At 48.8% G+C, this 16,878-nt stretch overlaps 1 protein-coding gene across 11 annotated transcripts in view; it reads right to left on the reverse strand.

Annotated features, from left to right (window-relative positions):
• Positions 1–77: 77 nt before the first annotated feature.
• The window catches only part of LOC122385524 (synaptotagmin 1-like), a 28,604-nt gene continuing 11,803 nt past the window's right edge, over positions 78–16,878 (reverse strand). For 2 of the 11 annotated variants that reach the window (XM_043373873.1, XM_043373864.1), the window contains exons 5-11: positions 11,508–11,702; positions 10,851–10,853; positions 8,622–8,795; positions 3,705–3,822; positions 3,209–3,345; positions 1,346–1,545; positions 78–955 (exon numbers count right to left, since the gene is read on the reverse strand). In XM_043373873.1, the coding sequence (XP_043229808.1) occupies positions 1,351–1,545; positions 3,209–3,345; positions 3,705–3,822; positions 8,622–8,795; positions 10,851–10,853; positions 11,508–11,702 (822 nt within the window). In that variant the 3' untranslated portion in view covers positions 78–955; positions 1,346–1,350. Of the gene's footprint in view, positions 956–1,345; positions 1,546–2,010; positions 2,145–3,208; positions 3,346–3,704; positions 3,823–7,590; positions 7,594–8,621; positions 8,796–10,850; positions 10,854–11,507; positions 11,703–16,878 lie in introns of all 11 variants that reach the window. The other 9 variants (XM_043373894.1, XM_043373896.1, XM_043373909.1 and 6 more) reach the window with 8 other exon arrangements.

The raw sequence follows: 16,878 nt of genomic DNA on the forward strand, positions 1-16,878 counted from the left end.
TGAGACAAGACGATATAGTTGAGCTCATCCTCAGGCGGGTTTTGTCTACTTGTTCATTTGGAATTGCGATGAAACCATTTGTGTTCACTGGTCACTGTATTTGCACATTACTTACAGTGTACCTACCTAGTGATTAATAGCTCATCTGACAAAAACTTGTATATATATTCATGTGTATACATATGCGCTAAGTTGTATGTACAGAAGGGTAACTGCTATGATATATGCATCACAAATAACGAAACGAGCGTGTTCGCGCGCGAACCACGCAGAGACCATTCACGGGGATCTTACCACTGAACAGTAACATGAACAAGAATGCTTTCCAAACGCTGGCACACAATAAAAACAACACTAGCGGCTCCACTCAGCGACGGACTGCGGTGATTACGTGGTGGTGGTGCGGCGGCGGCGGCGCGGCCCTGTCGGCCGGCCAGCGCGCTGATATGGGGAACAGCGGCCGCCCCCACCCACACTGACGACGCGAGCGGAGCGGCGCAGACGCAGACCAGACAAGGACAGAGGGGGGAGACGACAGACAGACAGAGCGACAGACGGCCGGAGAGAGGGAGAGAGAGAGAGACGCCGACGGAGAGCGGCCGTCGGCGGTCGCCGCGCCCGGCCGGTACACCCCAGCACGCGCTTTGGCACGGCTAACTGCCAACTGATTGCGCCGCATGCCGACATCAGGGACCGAGTCACACGCACCAACACTATCCGGCGGCAGCGGCCGCCCAGCACACGCACAACAACTACTCGGTATACGGCGGAGACACGCACACACCGGGCGGGCCGTGCGGCGCGCACCGGCGCCGGCCGGGCCGGACCAGTGTCTGCTGCGGCGGCTGTGGGCGCGGCGCCCGGCCCGGCCCGGCCCGCCAGTCGGCCTCACAGCGTGTGCTTTCCTCGGATCGGCCAGCTTGCTGCGCTGATCCCCGAGCCCAGCTCCTGTGGTCTGTGGACAGAAGACACGGTGGGGTGTCAGATCCTGGATAGCGGGCACTGTGCTACAGGTAACTCCGGGCAAAACGGGATGCCAAATGTCCCTCACAGTCTTTTGACACAAGTCGCCGCCAGCAGCGATACCGGTGACACGGAGGGCCTCTCGACAGAGGACACCTGCTCCATCTGACAGGGACGCCCAATTCCTCTGCAATCATGAATCAGTACGCCTTCCTAGCTCCTAATTGATCTGATCGCGTAGAAAACGGCACACCATACCAATGTCCACCAAGGCTCTCTCTCTCTCTCTCTCTCTCTCTCTCTCTCTCTCTCTCTCTCTCTCTCTCTCTCTCTCTCTCTTCTGTTATGGTTTTACTGCTCGTATAAACCGCCAACGTCTGACCTGCTTTAGTCCTTCTTGTCACCGTCCTCTGGGTCTTTGAGTGTGTGCCACTGGGCGATGGGCCGGCGCGGCGAGGCCAGCATGTCGGACCAGTGGCGCAGCTCGGTGCCGGAGGCGGTGCAGCCCAGTACGCACTTTCCGATGGGCTCCGAGGTGCCGATCCGGTCGTAGTCCACCACAGTCACCACCAGCTGCACCTTCTGCTCGGAGGGCGCCGGGTGGCGTGTCAGGAGCGAACGGAACAAACAGGCGACTACAGCAACCACGGGGGCAGGGTGGCGTCAATGTCGAACAAATAGCGACCGCACGAGCACAGATAAGCGGGCCACCAAAGCACAGACGTACGGTACAGTCACGGCGCGCCGTGACGCGGCGGGTGGTGCACCAGAACGTCGCGTCAGCAGCGTTGACACGGATTATACTTTCTAAAATCAATGGTCGCCAGCATGTATAACTGAAGGCCCACACAAAGTGACGTTAAAATTAAGTATGCCTCACCTGCCAATTCAAAACAGACGTTGCCCGCTTGGAATTAGTTTAGTTTATCGCAAGCATTAATGGATCAAGCGTCTTTGATAATTCGTTTACAGCCATTGGATGTGTTCTGCAGCAGTTAAACGTCGCGGGATTACGCAATTACTCCACTGATGGAAGTTGAACCTTACCTGGATCTGCTCAAACGGAACCTCAAATGTGAATGACTCGTTATAGTAGGGGTTCAGAGTGCACTTCTTGATGCTGGTCTTCTTCTTCTTCAGCCGCTTGCCGTTTTGCATCAGGGCTATTTTCACGTAAGGATCTGAAACCCCACACAGACCATTGAAAACTCGGTAGCTACCAAATAAAATCCCGAAGTGGGCCCCAACTTCATGCTCACGTATATACAATGCCTGAAGACATGTATCACCCACACACTTGAAAACGTTAAATGAAACGGCCCTTTAACATTGCAAATAAAACACCCAAAAATACCTAATGTGAACGGAATCCCATCACAGCACTGAACACAGGTCACAGCAACACTTGAATTGTCACTTGATTTTTTTTATAACAAGTGAGCTTATTAGATCTTAGGATTACCAATAGGTAGGTTCATGCATGGGTTTAGTGACTCAGTGTCTCCATAAATTTACTGAGCACGTTGCGTCTTGCGATTGGTTTCGACGACCTCACTCCAGCTCCAATGTCGGGATAGGCCGACTCGGTACATTCGACAATGCCCGATCAATGACACGAAAGTGTTTGAACTTCGTTGTCCAGAAACCTTAAGTTTCGAAAACGGCGTCAGAATAGTCGTTCTCTGTGTTTTGGAGGCGTCACTGAACGCCTGACGCTGCGGTTCAACTACTTACAATCCTGCCGCTAGATGTCACTAGGCGTTTGCGCCTGAAAGGATACTGTCCCGCATGGCACCTTGACTCGGTATAACGGTATGGCGGCCCTAGCGCTGCTGGATTGCGCTAATGCTCTATCGTTGCAGAGTGCAGGACCAGTTTATGTAGTTTATACACGAAAATGCTACGTTTCACTCCCTTCTTCGACATTCACACAACGATTTAGAGAGGAAGGTGTTACCGGCGATTGCCACGAAATTTACATTTGCTTATATAGTTCGGTTTGTGTGTTGTTGCTGTGTAGCGATATAAACGCACATGCGATGACATTGGAAACCCCGTGTAGCATTTCTTCCGAAGTTTCGTCATTGCCACCGCCACAATTTCACCAAAGCACAGCACAACTCTTGATTACCGTGCACCATTGATCATCCTTCAGTTTCGAGGAATAATCGCGCCTCTGCAACCTCATGCGATTCCCGTGCACCCTGTGGAAATCTGACCAGACGATTTAAACCCAAATGGATACCTCAATTTGCTGCTTGGTGATGGTTTCGAAAGTAAACCTTTCATTGAAATAGGGGTTGAGTGTTTTTCGTTTCACCGCCGTCTTCTTTTTCCTTGGTTTACGATTGCCTAAATGCAGCTCTAGTTTTACATATGGATCTGAAAATAAAGTATTGGCGCCGGTACATATGTAGATATTTGCCGTAACTAATCATACTCAAATTAGCCTATTCCGATACGAAAGTCTCTTACAAGAATGCAACGTTTCACACATCATTTTGTTTTTAAATCCTAAGACATGCACGATACCAGAAGGTCGTGTTAAAAGCGTGTCTCACGTGATTGCTTATTTTGTTTTGTGTGTTATCAGTTATGTGTCGAAAGGCTGCCCATGTCACGACCACACCAAACATTTTGCTATTGAAAAGCTCTTTACAAAATTTGCAGCGACGACACCTTCTCCTATTCCGGTTAACCATACAGCTTTATTTGTTTCGCAGCTGCAGAAATATACGTACCCGATAGTCCACCGACGTCCATCTTCTTCAGGTTCTTGGCCTCGAGGATGACGACCGTCAGTTTGCCAGCCGTCGGGACGTACCGCAGCGAGAAGCAAATGTCACCCAGCTTGTTTTCCTGTCGGGGTCATAAGTTGGACGGTGTCAGTCCCATCATTAACCTCCAGCGCTTTGGTGGATACAAACACACACGCACGCTCGCAAACACGCACGCAAACGCCCACACGCACGCACACTCACCTACACGCACACTCATGAGTACTAGAGTAGTCCGTTTCTAGAGACGGCTGCGGTGCTAGGAATGTAGTGGTAGGTATGCATGTAACTGTGCTATGTGCAATGTGGATGTGTGCTATGCACTGTCGGGTACGGAACATTTGTACTTCATCGTATAAATGTCCCGTTTTTGCTATCGTTTGACTGATGGTTTATGTGTCGAGCTAGTGGATCTTAACTGCTAATTCTGAGGGCAGCTTCACCCCAAAGACACGAAATTGCAATCATGAAAGCCAGCGTCTACTCGACACCATGGACTCCTATCGCCGTCTGCGGGACTGGATAGAGGAGAAGGGCCTCATCTATTCGCCGCAGTGGCCTTTCGAGGCGGCGGCAGAAGAGGCCCGTGCCGCTCAATAATGGAGGGAGCGGGCCGCGGGGAGGAGCGACCCAGTCGATGTCTCGGTTGTCAGGTCGATAACGTGCCGGCCGAGTCCACTGAATGAATGGTGACAGGGGCGCCGGGAGGTGGGGTAGAAATCACGACTGAGCTGTCCGCCGCGGCTGCAAAATGTTGCGACCTCAGAAACCTCAGAAACATTGAACATCCACACACTTTTTGCGTACAAAATCTGTGGGAAGTCGGAGATCTATAATGTTTTTTCCTCTTGCAATGGCCGAAGACGGAACCTCAGACGGAACCTAGACGTGTACTAAGGTCGACATAGGATATGAAAACAAAAGTGAGGCCTGATGAATTCCATTTTTCAGACTGTACTCTGAATTATTAATCGACACTTCGACATCTTATTACCGGCCATGGTATCTCAAGCAAACAGTACTGGCAATGCAGCCGGTCAATGAACATCCGGAGCACATAAATACCAGGAATCTCTCGGAGCACATGACGCCAGGAATCTGCCGGTCGATCGGTCACGGGGCCGGCTGAGTGTCAGAAGCTACGTCACAGTAACTTCGCCACAGATCACAGTATCTACGCCATCGACCGATGAAGGTGACCCGGTGCCACCGGCGTTGTGTGGCCAGCTAACAAAGGTGTCCCGCACGGTCGAGACAGTGGGTCAGAGAAACATCGACCGGTTTGTCTGTTCGCACGAGGTTTTGGTCCAGCCGATCAGCAGAAATTTCCTCTGCTAGGCTGCTGCATGTTTTGTCATAAATGATATGCTGAATAGTGAATATTGCAGATAAAACGTGCCAACGAATTGGCAGCACACCGATAAGCAGCTTTGCCCCCTTCTTCTACATGTCCCTTGACCCTTGTCCTATGATGTTTGATCGATGTGTTGACCCAGCTGGTTCGTATGTAGGCCTACCGCCTGGCTAACCGGTCGTTCGCATCCGACCATTGATCGCTCCTGAGCAGTCCGTGGGTCTGCTCACTGCTCGCTCAGTGTTCAATCATTCGGTGACCGCTGACCAGTTGTCCAGTGACCGCTGTCCAGTCGTATATACAGTGACCGCTTTTTATTCCTTCAGTAATGCTGCCGCCTGCTCCTCGCCCCGTGACCACTTTGCCCTCTTATCCAATGATCATTTGTCGCCTGCCTCTCGTCCAGTGATCGCTGGCCCGTGCTCGTCCAGTGACCCTGTCGGCGCGCTGGTCCCAGTTGGCTCGCGCCCCCTGTACAATGACCCTGCCGCCTCTGCCCAGTGACCCTGCCCCTCGTCCAGTCCAGTAACCACTGCCCCGTCCGTCCTCCTCTGTCCAGTGACCCTGTCGGCACGCCGGTCCCAGTTGTGTCGCGCCCCCTCTGTCCACTGACAGCTGTCGCCTTCCCCCTCGTCCGATGCTTTCTGCCTCCTCTGCCCAGTGACCCTGCCGCCGCGCCGCGCTGGTCCCAGTTGGCTCGTGCCCCACTCACCAGCGCCGGCCGGCGCCGTCATCGACCGATGACGTCATCACGCCTCCGGCTGGAACCCTCCCACCGCGCCGATAGGTTGGGGGACGGCGGGCCGGCCCCCGTGTCACCCAGAGACACGGGTAAAGCCCCTGACACATCGACACAGCAGAATGTCGACTGACAGTGCCCACACTAGAATTGAGGGCTGCATTGCCAAACTGGAGTTGGATTGACTTTTAGCTGCGATCTATCGCATTGATGAAAGCTCGCAATCGTAAGGGGCTCTTTATGATTGCGAGCTGTCATCTCGAGAGGTGCTTTAGTTGTTTCCGATCCAGCAGCTCAGTGGTGCATTGTGGGTACTGAGAGGGTGATGATAGGTCGTGTGTGTATGTGTGTGTGGTGTATGTGAGTGTAATAGGTGTCACGCCAACGGCAGAGAACGTTATTACGATATAATCGCTGCTACAGATGACTACAAGAAAAGACGTCTAGAACACAGCACAAAACGGACATGTACTAACGTTATGTTCCTAGACACAAACACCACATAAAATTACTCGACTGTTACTAAAGCGATCGCTAGGAAAGTACGCTGATAAGAGACGCCAGTCATCGCTAAAGTCCTTCAACAGCCTAGTAACACGTCAGTGGTCCAGCAAAACTGACGGAAGCCAATGCCGATCTCGATAAATTGAAGTGTAAGAAAGCATTATTCAACTCTTCCAACCGTCTTTCGCGTTCATATTAGCAGCTTTGGAGATAGGTGGGGCTGCTGCTTACACAAATGACTTTATTTTCATTATTAGAATTTCAAATCCATTTAATGCTCCTCAATTCGCCTGTTATCAACAAAAACAGGTTGCCCATGTTTGGACGAAGGTTTGGACAGGTTACCCAAAGCGAAGCTTTGCAAATGAAGAAGTTATCGGCTCGGGAAAGACCATTGAGGACCTTTTTATTTGTTCAATTTATCGAGACTCTGGCATTGTCTTTACTCAAACATCTGCGAAAAGTACACCGCAAGCTAAATTGTCTGATACAATCTAGGCTGGCCCTAGACAAACCAGGCTAGTGGCCGCACCAGCGGCGGCCCGCGGCTACAATACACGGGAACAGGGCTGAGGGGCGCCCCAGCGCCGGGGCGCCGGCTACCGGGACCTCGCTCTGGCTCTAGCTGCGCGCCCGGGACGGGCCTATAGCCACTACGGCGTCCGGGTCAGGTACGACCGTACTCACGGCAACGCGACGACCAGGTCGGAGGCGGGAGCGGTGACAGACAGAGAGGGGCAGAGAAAAGAGAGCACCGGTGCCGCCAGGGTAGAGCAGGGCGGGCCGGGTGGGGGCGGGGCAAACCAGAGGTGGTCAGTCCGCGCCGGCAACGGAAAGATATCAACAACAGAGTGCGCGAGCCGTTATGTATATCACCGGTTAAAGTCGGCGGGCAGCTCCGAACGACATCAACGGTTTAGAGCAGGTTACTTGAGCAATGCGTTTATGGCAAACGAGCGTAACGACATGCATGACGTAAATACGACGCAGTTTGATGCAATGGGTCAAGCGTTTCCTTATCTGAAACGACCGGATGCTTTTTGGTATGCTTTGCCTAGAGAACACAGACGATTGTTAAACTGAAAACATCAAAGAAGCACGCATCGTACCAAGTTGTTGGTAAATAGAATCTAGTTCATAAATCTCGTCGTAGCCTAACGTCGTAAAAAGACTATTGTGAGCTTTGAGTCAGACATCCGGCAGTTTCAGGTTGACATTGAAGAGAGATGATGTCGAATTAAAAGCAGACTTACGGCCTACATGGTCGGGCCGGGTCAGGTCATGTCAGGTCGGGTCAGGTGGTGAGCGGAGCGGACGTGCCAGTGCGGACAGACGAAAAGACGAGCCGGCAGACGGGCAGACGAGTGGGCGTGCGCCACACACAACGGAAGCAGACGAGAAAGAGAGAGGCCAACAGTTAGAAGCCACGACACAAACACACATAACTAGATCTGCATTGGGGCGGCACAACACACAGCATTCCGATCTCTACTTGTGCTGCCTAGGTACGGGACTGACCGGAATTTAGGGGAAACGAGCAGAATTCTAGCGCTAGGAGACGGATTAGATTTCACCCTGGGACTCACATTCTATCGCTGGGAATTGGAAAAGTGATCTAGCCATTGAGGACAAAAATACCTATGTCCTGCTAAGTAGCTATTAGACTGAAACGTAGGTAGCTCTAACTGAGGGCTGCTGCTTTAGAGCCGATCTAATCCGATGTTTCGTTTGTATTGTTTGCTGGTGCTGGGCTATCCTAAAGGTCTGTCATCTCACCAAACACATAACTTGTGCCTTAATTCAGACATTTGCGTATAATAAATACAGAGGGATGACAGGTTTTGCCAGCGTCTCGTTGTCTAGAGAGGCGCTCTGGAGATGACGCTACGAGTGTGACATAAGGGAACCTATAAACTACCCATAGATTTGTACTTAGCGAGTACTTACAAACATACATAGCTCTCTAGGACAGGTGTTACGACATCAACTGACGAGCTGCACCTAGCTAAGGGTTATCTGAACGGACGACTTCTCGGTTCTACCTCAAATTGCTGCAGTTGAATATTCCTGCTACGGGGCGGTTCTCTCTCACAACTATGCTAAATGGTGGGGTGGGGTTGGGGACGGCCGACAAGAGGTCAACCAACTCAGAGGTCTCACAGTCCTCTCCGACAGCAGTCGATCTGTACAGCTCTGGAGATCGAGCAGTCCTGTAAACACGGCCGACCCGGCGCCCGACCGGTTCGGGCCGGGCCGGGTCAGGTCAGGTCAGGTCGGATCTCACCTGACCGCCGTCTCCCTCGACGCTGACCAGGTCGCGCCACTCCTCGATCGTCTGTGCCAGGTCGATGGTGCACAGTGGCAGTTTCACCTCTCCAATCTGGTCGTGCTTCGAGAAACGGTCAAAGTCGTAGATGGCGAATACCAGTGTCTTGCCCATGGCATCAGCGTAGGGGACCTGCCGGAGGGAGGCAGTGCCCGCAGGCGCTCTGAATCTGACCCGGGGCACCACTAGTGCCGGCATACGCAGGTGCCGGCACCAGCATAGCACTAACAGTCTACATAGGATCATCGACATCAGGTTATTGAGTTATAAGTAAACCAAAAGGAACCGTGTCACTTGTCAATGTTTCTTGTCACTTGAACGAAAAATATTCAACGGAGTGACTAAATTGACGTAACGCGTCATACTGGACTGAAATCAACGTTTTGTCAGAAATAAACTCAGTGGTATCCGTACAGCGTCAAAAATACACGCGAGGTGTGGGGACTGCCCTCGGCCGTTGTGAAGCCACGCGTGTGAGGCAGAAGCAAGAGTGAAGAAGAGTGACGTTTGCTGGGGACGGGCGTGACGCGGAAAACGGTGACGGGTGCCTGTTCCACGTGACATGCCATTTGTCTCGTATCTCCGTCACTTGCCGATCAGTACAACTTACCTGAAACCATCAGTTCTAGCCTCATATCGCCTAGCAGCAATGCACAGCACACAGGCATATATTACATATTTATAGGTACAGCGAGGAAATAAAGATGCTCTAAACGATAAAAGAGAAAGAGCATGCACCCTTGCAGTAAATGCCGAAATGATGAAACCCTACATCCAGAAGTTTGAAAACATACAGCATGAAAATGTGGCTGATTACAGCAAGGCTGTTATTGATCAAACCAGTGAGAAGTCGTAGGAATGCGTCAAAAGTTTTCACCAAGTTGTTTGTAACTGCCTAAACTTAAAGTTTATATCTGCCAGCTAGGAACCTTCATGGGACCATACAAGCCAAAATCCCATAATTAAACTGAAATATGCGTACCTATAATCTAAATATATCTAGAGTAACTCTAAAGCGTCATTGCTCTAATGCTGAAATTGTAACATCAATCAATCGATGAAGCAATGCATATCAATGCATAGAAGATACTGGCATGAAGGCATGATCGACAATTCTACCCCACTGTTCCGTACAATCGACTCCTGTGCTGCTATTTGCTGCTAATTTCTTGCATACCAATGCAATGCTTAAGAGCACATTCCCGCAATCGAGCTCATTGCGAATCCTTTGAAAGCAGAACATTTCCCCAAATTTTCTGTCTATTATAAACTCATGTGTGCGAATGCAGATCATTATTATATGGTAAACGCGTTTATACATAGAAAGACTTCTGACTGTTTCAATGACTTCTCCGTCTTTTTGGAAAGTTTATCAGTTGCACCAATTAGTTTTCTTTTACTGCCTGCATTCTTCTTTTCCTTACATATAATTTTATATGAATTTCGTTATAGTATTTCGAATGGACTCCGAGGCCAGGGTGCAGCCGAAGCAGAGCTTGTTGCACAATTCTGATCACTATCGTCTGGCGGGGAAATTCCGGGCTGTTGGGTCAATGAAGCAGCCAATGTTTGGCGTGTCCACAAAACTGAACACTATCCGACGGTCCATCCTTCTGCCTTCAACTGATGGACGGTACAGACCATCACCGTCTCTCGGCCGGGCACTGGAGGGACTCGAGCCCGGGAGCGCGATACTTGTGAGCTACAGGAAGATCGGCAGGGATTCCTCGGTGGTTGCTGCATTGCTCCGTACATAGCCAAAGTCCAAGAGTTTCCTTGACTTGATAATTGTTCGCATTTGATGAGTTTCTTTACAAGTGCTTTATGTATATTTCATACTATGATTGTCATCGTTAGGCGTTCAATAAAAGCAGGTGCAGCGATGAAAGGAGACAATTTGCACTAGGCTATTATAAGCAAGCCAATGTTATAAATGGCTGTAATTATTAGTTGAATTTATGACTGAAAATAATACCGTTTCAGCGATCCAATTATTTCCTTTCATCGCATTGTCTATGTATGCGCAATATTGAGCAGCGCAGGCGCAGCATAGCGGAAGCTGCATGTCAAGGCTGAATATAGCTAGAGCCGGCTAAAAGAACGAGCTTAGCCATTGTCACGCGGGCCTGTATCACAGCATTCCAGAGTATCGAAAACCAAGAGGGATGCAATAGTCGACACACTTACGTTCTGCTCACGATTGAAGAACAACCAAAGCATTGTTATCAAGCGGCACAGTGCACAGGAATAGCGAAGCGGGCCACCCATTTCCCGATAAAATCGATCAAAACCGTCCTGTTAACAGCTTACGAAATAATAATAAACGGGAATATGTGTATACCTGAATCGCTTGGTGGAAGAAACAACCACGTACCAGTATAGAAAAGGACCAATGACCAACAATGTGCAAACGTGAGAAAGTTTTTAATACGTAGACCTGTGGCGTTTGACCACTCTGTATATATGTACAACGATTCAATACAATCAATGTTTCTTTTTTAATTTATTCCAGACTTGCAATCCGACTCGAGCATCGATTGCATACACTTAAGTACGAACTGCTTTGTAAACGCTCCTATTTCTTCTTAGATTTTCGAAAAAAACGACAAACGAAGAGGGCGGCAGATTCTAGAGGCCCAAACAGGACAAAACAAGAGATAAGTATTTTCTAAATTTTGACGAGCTTTACGACAGGAAAGTCGCTCTGAGCTCATGAAACAAAAAAAAATGATCACGACGTAGAACAAAAACAAAATCTCATCACATAATTACCAGCGGATTCAGCCTTACCAGCCCTCCGCCTTACCAGCGGATGAAATTTCTTTGCGGGCTACTCATTCTCACCTTGAACGTAAACGTTTCGTTAAAGACGGGATTGAGCGTTTTGCGGTGGACTTTGGTCTCGAACTTCTTTTTCTTGTCTGGCAGCAGGTAGACCTTGACGTAGGGGTCGGACGTGCCGCCCATGTCGAGGGCCGGCAACTCCTCACACTGGATTACCGTCACCGTCAGGTTGTTGGAGTTGAAGTCGTATTCCAGCTGAAACAAACGCACATTATCCGGGTTTAGTCATAGGTATAATTGATCTATGTGATAATCTGGGAACAACATAAAGAAACTATTCACCCCAGCCATTGTCAGAAAAATATCTTTAAAAAATGATATCTGTGTCCTTTTTCATAAAGCCTGGAATTGTAGAATTGTAGTTGTAGTTTGTAGGTTTGTACTTCCGATTGTACAAATCTGTTTCATAAAGGAAAAAGTACAATCCGAAAGTACAAACTACAATTCCACAAACCTACAACTCACATTCGGCAATTATCAGCCAAAAAACTAGCAATCTGTTTCATAAAAAGAACGGTTCCTCTGATTTTGGGATTTCCTTGACGGAAAATACAATCGAAATCTACAACGCCCTAACCGTGTGTAGAATTTCGGAGATGGAGCATAGGAATCAGCTTAACGTTGCTAATAATTTAATTCAATAATAGCCAATGCTCAGATACACGATATGTATTATTACTGAGCGAGAGAGCGCAGCAAGCGAAGCGAGGTCTTTTCAATATAACGAAAAAATCTCAGTATTGAGCTGCCCGGTCCGGCCCGGCCAGTAACACTTTTGCCGGGCTAATATCTCAGCAACCGCTGGACCGATTGACCTTCGGTCTTTTTTGTTGGGTAGTCCTATTCCTTCTACCCGTAATTGACTATTCCTAATGCATTTCAGAAACCCTCGTGGCACGTACCACCACCATAGGCGATGGAACGGGGGGGGGGGCACCGGGGCACCGTACCCCCCTTTGATTTTGCTATTTTATCATTAGCCCTATGGACGTTGCATGGAAAGAATAGGACCAAAAGTCGGCAGTGCCCTCCCCCCCCCCTCCCCTTAATTGAAGGTGTTCCGCCGCTACTGCGTGCCACGTGAAAAGTCAAGGGTGTTCATTTTCAAGCTGTTTTGCAAAAGTAGTGATTTTGGGAGGCTCATATCTCAGCAGCCGCTAGGGCGATTGTCTTGCGGTAATTGTTGTAAGGTAGCTGCATCCCTTCTACCAAAGGTCGGATACTCTTGACCTACGTGAGTGGCCCCCACTGCATGTCAGGGACGTAGCCAAGGGGGGGCGGAGGGGGCGCCCGCCCCTCCCTTGGGGTTTTCAGGAGGCCCCCCGAAAGGATTCAGGCCAACGTGGGCCTTCGGCCCACGTTGGCCTGAATCCTTTCGGCCTGAATCCAACGTGGGCCGAAGGCCCACGTTGGCCAAAATCACGTCGGAGGCGAACGAAATTCACCCGGGAATCTAAAAAATGACGTCAGAACAATCAGGGGCCCTCTGACCAGCCTGACAAGTGACAGCTAGGGCCCTTCTCATCTCCTGTGAATAACCACTAGTGTCTGTGTCTGACCGCTAAGGCCCCTCTGACTCCTCAGTAGAGAGGAGGCCCTCTGTGGGTAGGATGCCCTGTGTAGAGAAGAGCCCCCCTTAGAGAGGAGACCATCTGTAGAGAGGAGGCCCTCTGCAAAAAGGAGGCCCTCTGTAAAAAAGAGGCCCTCTGTAAAATAGAGGCACTCTGTAAAAAGGAGGCCCTCTGTAGAGAGGAGGCCCTCTGTAGAGAGGAGATCGTCTGAAGAGAGGAGGCCCTCTGTAGAGGAGGACTCCCTCAGTAGAAAGGAGGTCCTCTGTAGGTCGGAGGCCCTCAGTAGAGTGAAGGCCCTCTGAAGAGAGGAGGCCCTTTGCAGAGATGAGGTCCTCGGTATAGAGGAGGTCCTGTGTAGAGACGAGACTCTGAAGAGAGGAGGCCCTACATAGATAGGAAGCCCTCTGTAGAGAGGAGGTCCCTGTAGAGACTAGAGAGGAGGCCCTCTGTAGAGAGGATGCCCTCTGTAGAGAGGATGCCCTCTGTAAAGGAGGCCCTCTGGAGAGAAAGACACCCTCAGCAGAGAGGAGGCCCTCTGTAGATAAGAGGCAATCTGTATAGAGAGGAAGCCCTCTGTGGCTGTGTTGGTATTTTTACAATGGATGCAATTACCCAAACCATTTATCAGACCGTGGTGATATTCCCATAGCCATGCTTCGCACAACTCATAATAATTTATTTGACCGGGAAATTAATATATACCTATCCATCGATTGTTTGTTTCATCTACGGCGTAAATGAAGCAAACCACCTGGACCATAGGAAAATTTACTAACGAAACCATGTTTTACTTACAGCAAGTAAACGTGGCATCATTCACACATAAAAAATTGATAACCGTATAGTTTCAATCTTGCAGACGTCAGTCAGGTCAGAATCGTGACAAGCCTATTGGAAAATATAATGAACTGTGTCCTGCTTCGAGAAAACGAGTCAAAACCACCAAATTCTTTCTGAATTAGGTACGTCAGGTCAGATTATCTGATCTGTAAGCACCCAGGTGGCATTTACTGACAGGGGCACCGGGAAGGATCATCTGAGGTGAGGTGAGGTCATCAACAGTTTTTAGCCAATAAATCACGACATGATGGGGCTAGATAGTTGTTAGTGTACCAAACCGTTCGCCTGGTCATGACGCGCCGATTGGTACCCAGCGTGACCTTCCTAGGTCAGATTTTGAAGTTGACCTATCTATGTAGGTCGTTATAAACCATGTTATTTGTTATGACCTCTGGCGACCTCAATATTGACCTGACCCAAAAAAGTTGTTTACAAAAGTTGTAAGTCGTTCAACGAACTATCAAACGCCGTTACCGTTTGTCGCTACGATTCGTGCTTTTCGAGTTCTGACGGGGGCCAAAAAGGCCCCCGCCCGATTCAGAGTCTTTCAGAGCCCGCCCGGAATACTTGAACGATATATGATAATACACCAAGTGTTAGGTACTCTGACCGTCATCCAGTATCCATCCATTCCTCGCAGATCCTCCCCCCCCCCCCCCCTCCTGCTGCGGTCCGGCCGCCGCCGCCGCCGCCGCCGGCGCCCGAGTTTTTTTTTGCCAGTTACCATGCCACTGGGAGACTTGTGATATGCGTATGTTTCTTAAATATTGCAGATATTGCTTAAATATACCAAATAAAGAAACATACCAATGCGCTGGCCATATGAAAGCTGAACAAAAGTCTGCATTATGTTGTATATGTAATTATGTAGGCATGAGACCCTCTGTAGAAAGGAGGCCCCTTTAGGGAGGAGGCCCTCTGTAGAAAGGAGGCCCCCGGGATTCCTCCGCCCCTCCCTTGGCCAAATCCTAGCTACGTGCCTGCTGCATGTGCAAAAAGCAAAAAGAAGAGGTGTTAACTTTGTTCCCGCTCGTTTTTCGCCCAAAAGGCACTTAACTGGTTATTTTCATCATTTTCCTGTTTATATATAACTTCATGTGTGCCGCATTTCCGAAAAAAAATGCCGGCATTGAACGGCTCGACCCGACCCCCCTCGATCCGGCTGACCCACGCCATTGGGGTTTTTGAACGGAAGGAACTAAAGCGCTGAAATTCGTAGCATCGTTCGGGCCTATTCAGAGTTTTTGATTCGATAAAAGACGGCATTTTATCAACAATTTATTTTCCTTATTCATTCGAACCTTTTATCAGTAGGCAGTCATAATAAGTTCACGAATAATAGGTATCTAAAAGTGTCAAGGATAAATATATACCTAGCTATTATTGATATCAATATCTGAGTACATTATGACTAGGTACTATACCTACCATTGATCGATTCATGTAACATTTTTTTAACATATGTACCTCATAATCTGACAGTAACATAGGCAGTCTTTGTTTGCGGATGAAATTCTCTTGAAAAAAAGAGCAGCCTACGCTCATGTCCTATTCGTTTCCGGCTGTTTCTTCAACCAACACAATGGAATGACCATGCACCTTCTCTTCAAGATGTAGCCCATTTCCTTTCACGCAGTAGGAAAGGCTTGTATTTGTATCAGTTTTCATCCCGTCTCCTGGGTGGCTCCAGCCTCCAGCTCCATCTATTTGCCTCCATCTCGGCGCTCTTCGTCACAATGCTCTTGCATTTTGATTTTGGCATTTTATTCGCTGGCTTTCATGTTGCTTCATGTTTCACTAGGCTGCATTACTTTTCAAAACGGGTAATTCAAGGCTCAAAGCATTTTGAGGTCACATAGCCCGTCGCTAGGTAATATGACTGTCAACAACATCCATAACTGCCAATCTATAACTCGGATAGGCTTACTGAGGTCATACCTTAACCTTTTTTAGCCATTTTTGCATTATTGTCTGAACAAATCATGAAACAGTCTTTGAAGAAACTTATGACTTATTGGACTTCTCAGATACCAAATCTCGAGACAGGCATATCTTGAAATGATTGCAATGTTGAAAATGTTAATACTTTCAGCATAAAAGTTCTAGCTATGCATGTGCAAAGCGATGGCTGATCTCTAAAAGCAATTCAAGTTATCTATCAATTATTATTTCTTTTAAAAATTGCAAAAACTATCAGCACATCATACGCAATTTGCAACACAACATCGAAAACTGTTTCAAAAGTTTTTGTTTACTCCGTTGCCATGGAGACGAAGCCCCGCAAAACTACGCTCCGGGATCGAAAGTACAATTCTATGGATGCCGCATGCCCAGGCTTTATGAAAAGTAGTAGTTTGTAAAATTGTACTTTGAAAACTACAAATGTACAAACTACAATCGGATTGTAGAATCTTTATGAAAAAGGACACGGAGTTAGAGGGGACTTGAAACACCTCATGACAATTAGCTTCGCTCAAAAAGCAAATATTATTGTTTTGTTTTTCTTAATTTAATACAAAGAGCTGCTTTTTATCGTCGTTTCTGGTAATATCAATCGATGGGCGACTGAAAAAAAAACAGCTCGACAAAACGTTCAAGTGGCACAGACGTAAAAATGCCATGGATCCCAGAGAGCGACTTAAAGCATGTTGTGGCTCCGGAAAGCGGCTGTAAGTATGCCACAGCCCCCAGAGAGTGGCTGTAAGTCGGATGTCACTTGCTTTAGTGATCGACTGCACGTGTGTGGCGTCTCGCGGGGAGCGACTGCACAGCTGTCGGCCGGGTGCCTACGTCAGCAATGTTCTCACAGCGGCCCCTGAGGGATGTGCGCGAGGGAGTGACTCCATCGAGCGCCGTGCTGCGATCGATCGAACGCGACACTGCTGTCGGAACTGGGTGACGGTGACACGGTGTATCTTTAGCCGCAGAGCCGGCCACCCGTAGGAAATCGATTGGTGACT

The sequence above is a fragment of the Amphibalanus amphitrite genome, unplaced genomic scaffold, assembly GCF_019059575.1.
Source record: "Amphibalanus amphitrite isolate SeventyFive unplaced genomic scaffold, NRLGWU_Aamphi_draft 000015F_arrow, whole genome shotgun sequence".
NCBI classification, from domain to species: Eukaryota; Metazoa; Arthropoda; class Thecostraca; order Balanomorpha; family Balanidae; genus Amphibalanus; species Amphibalanus amphitrite.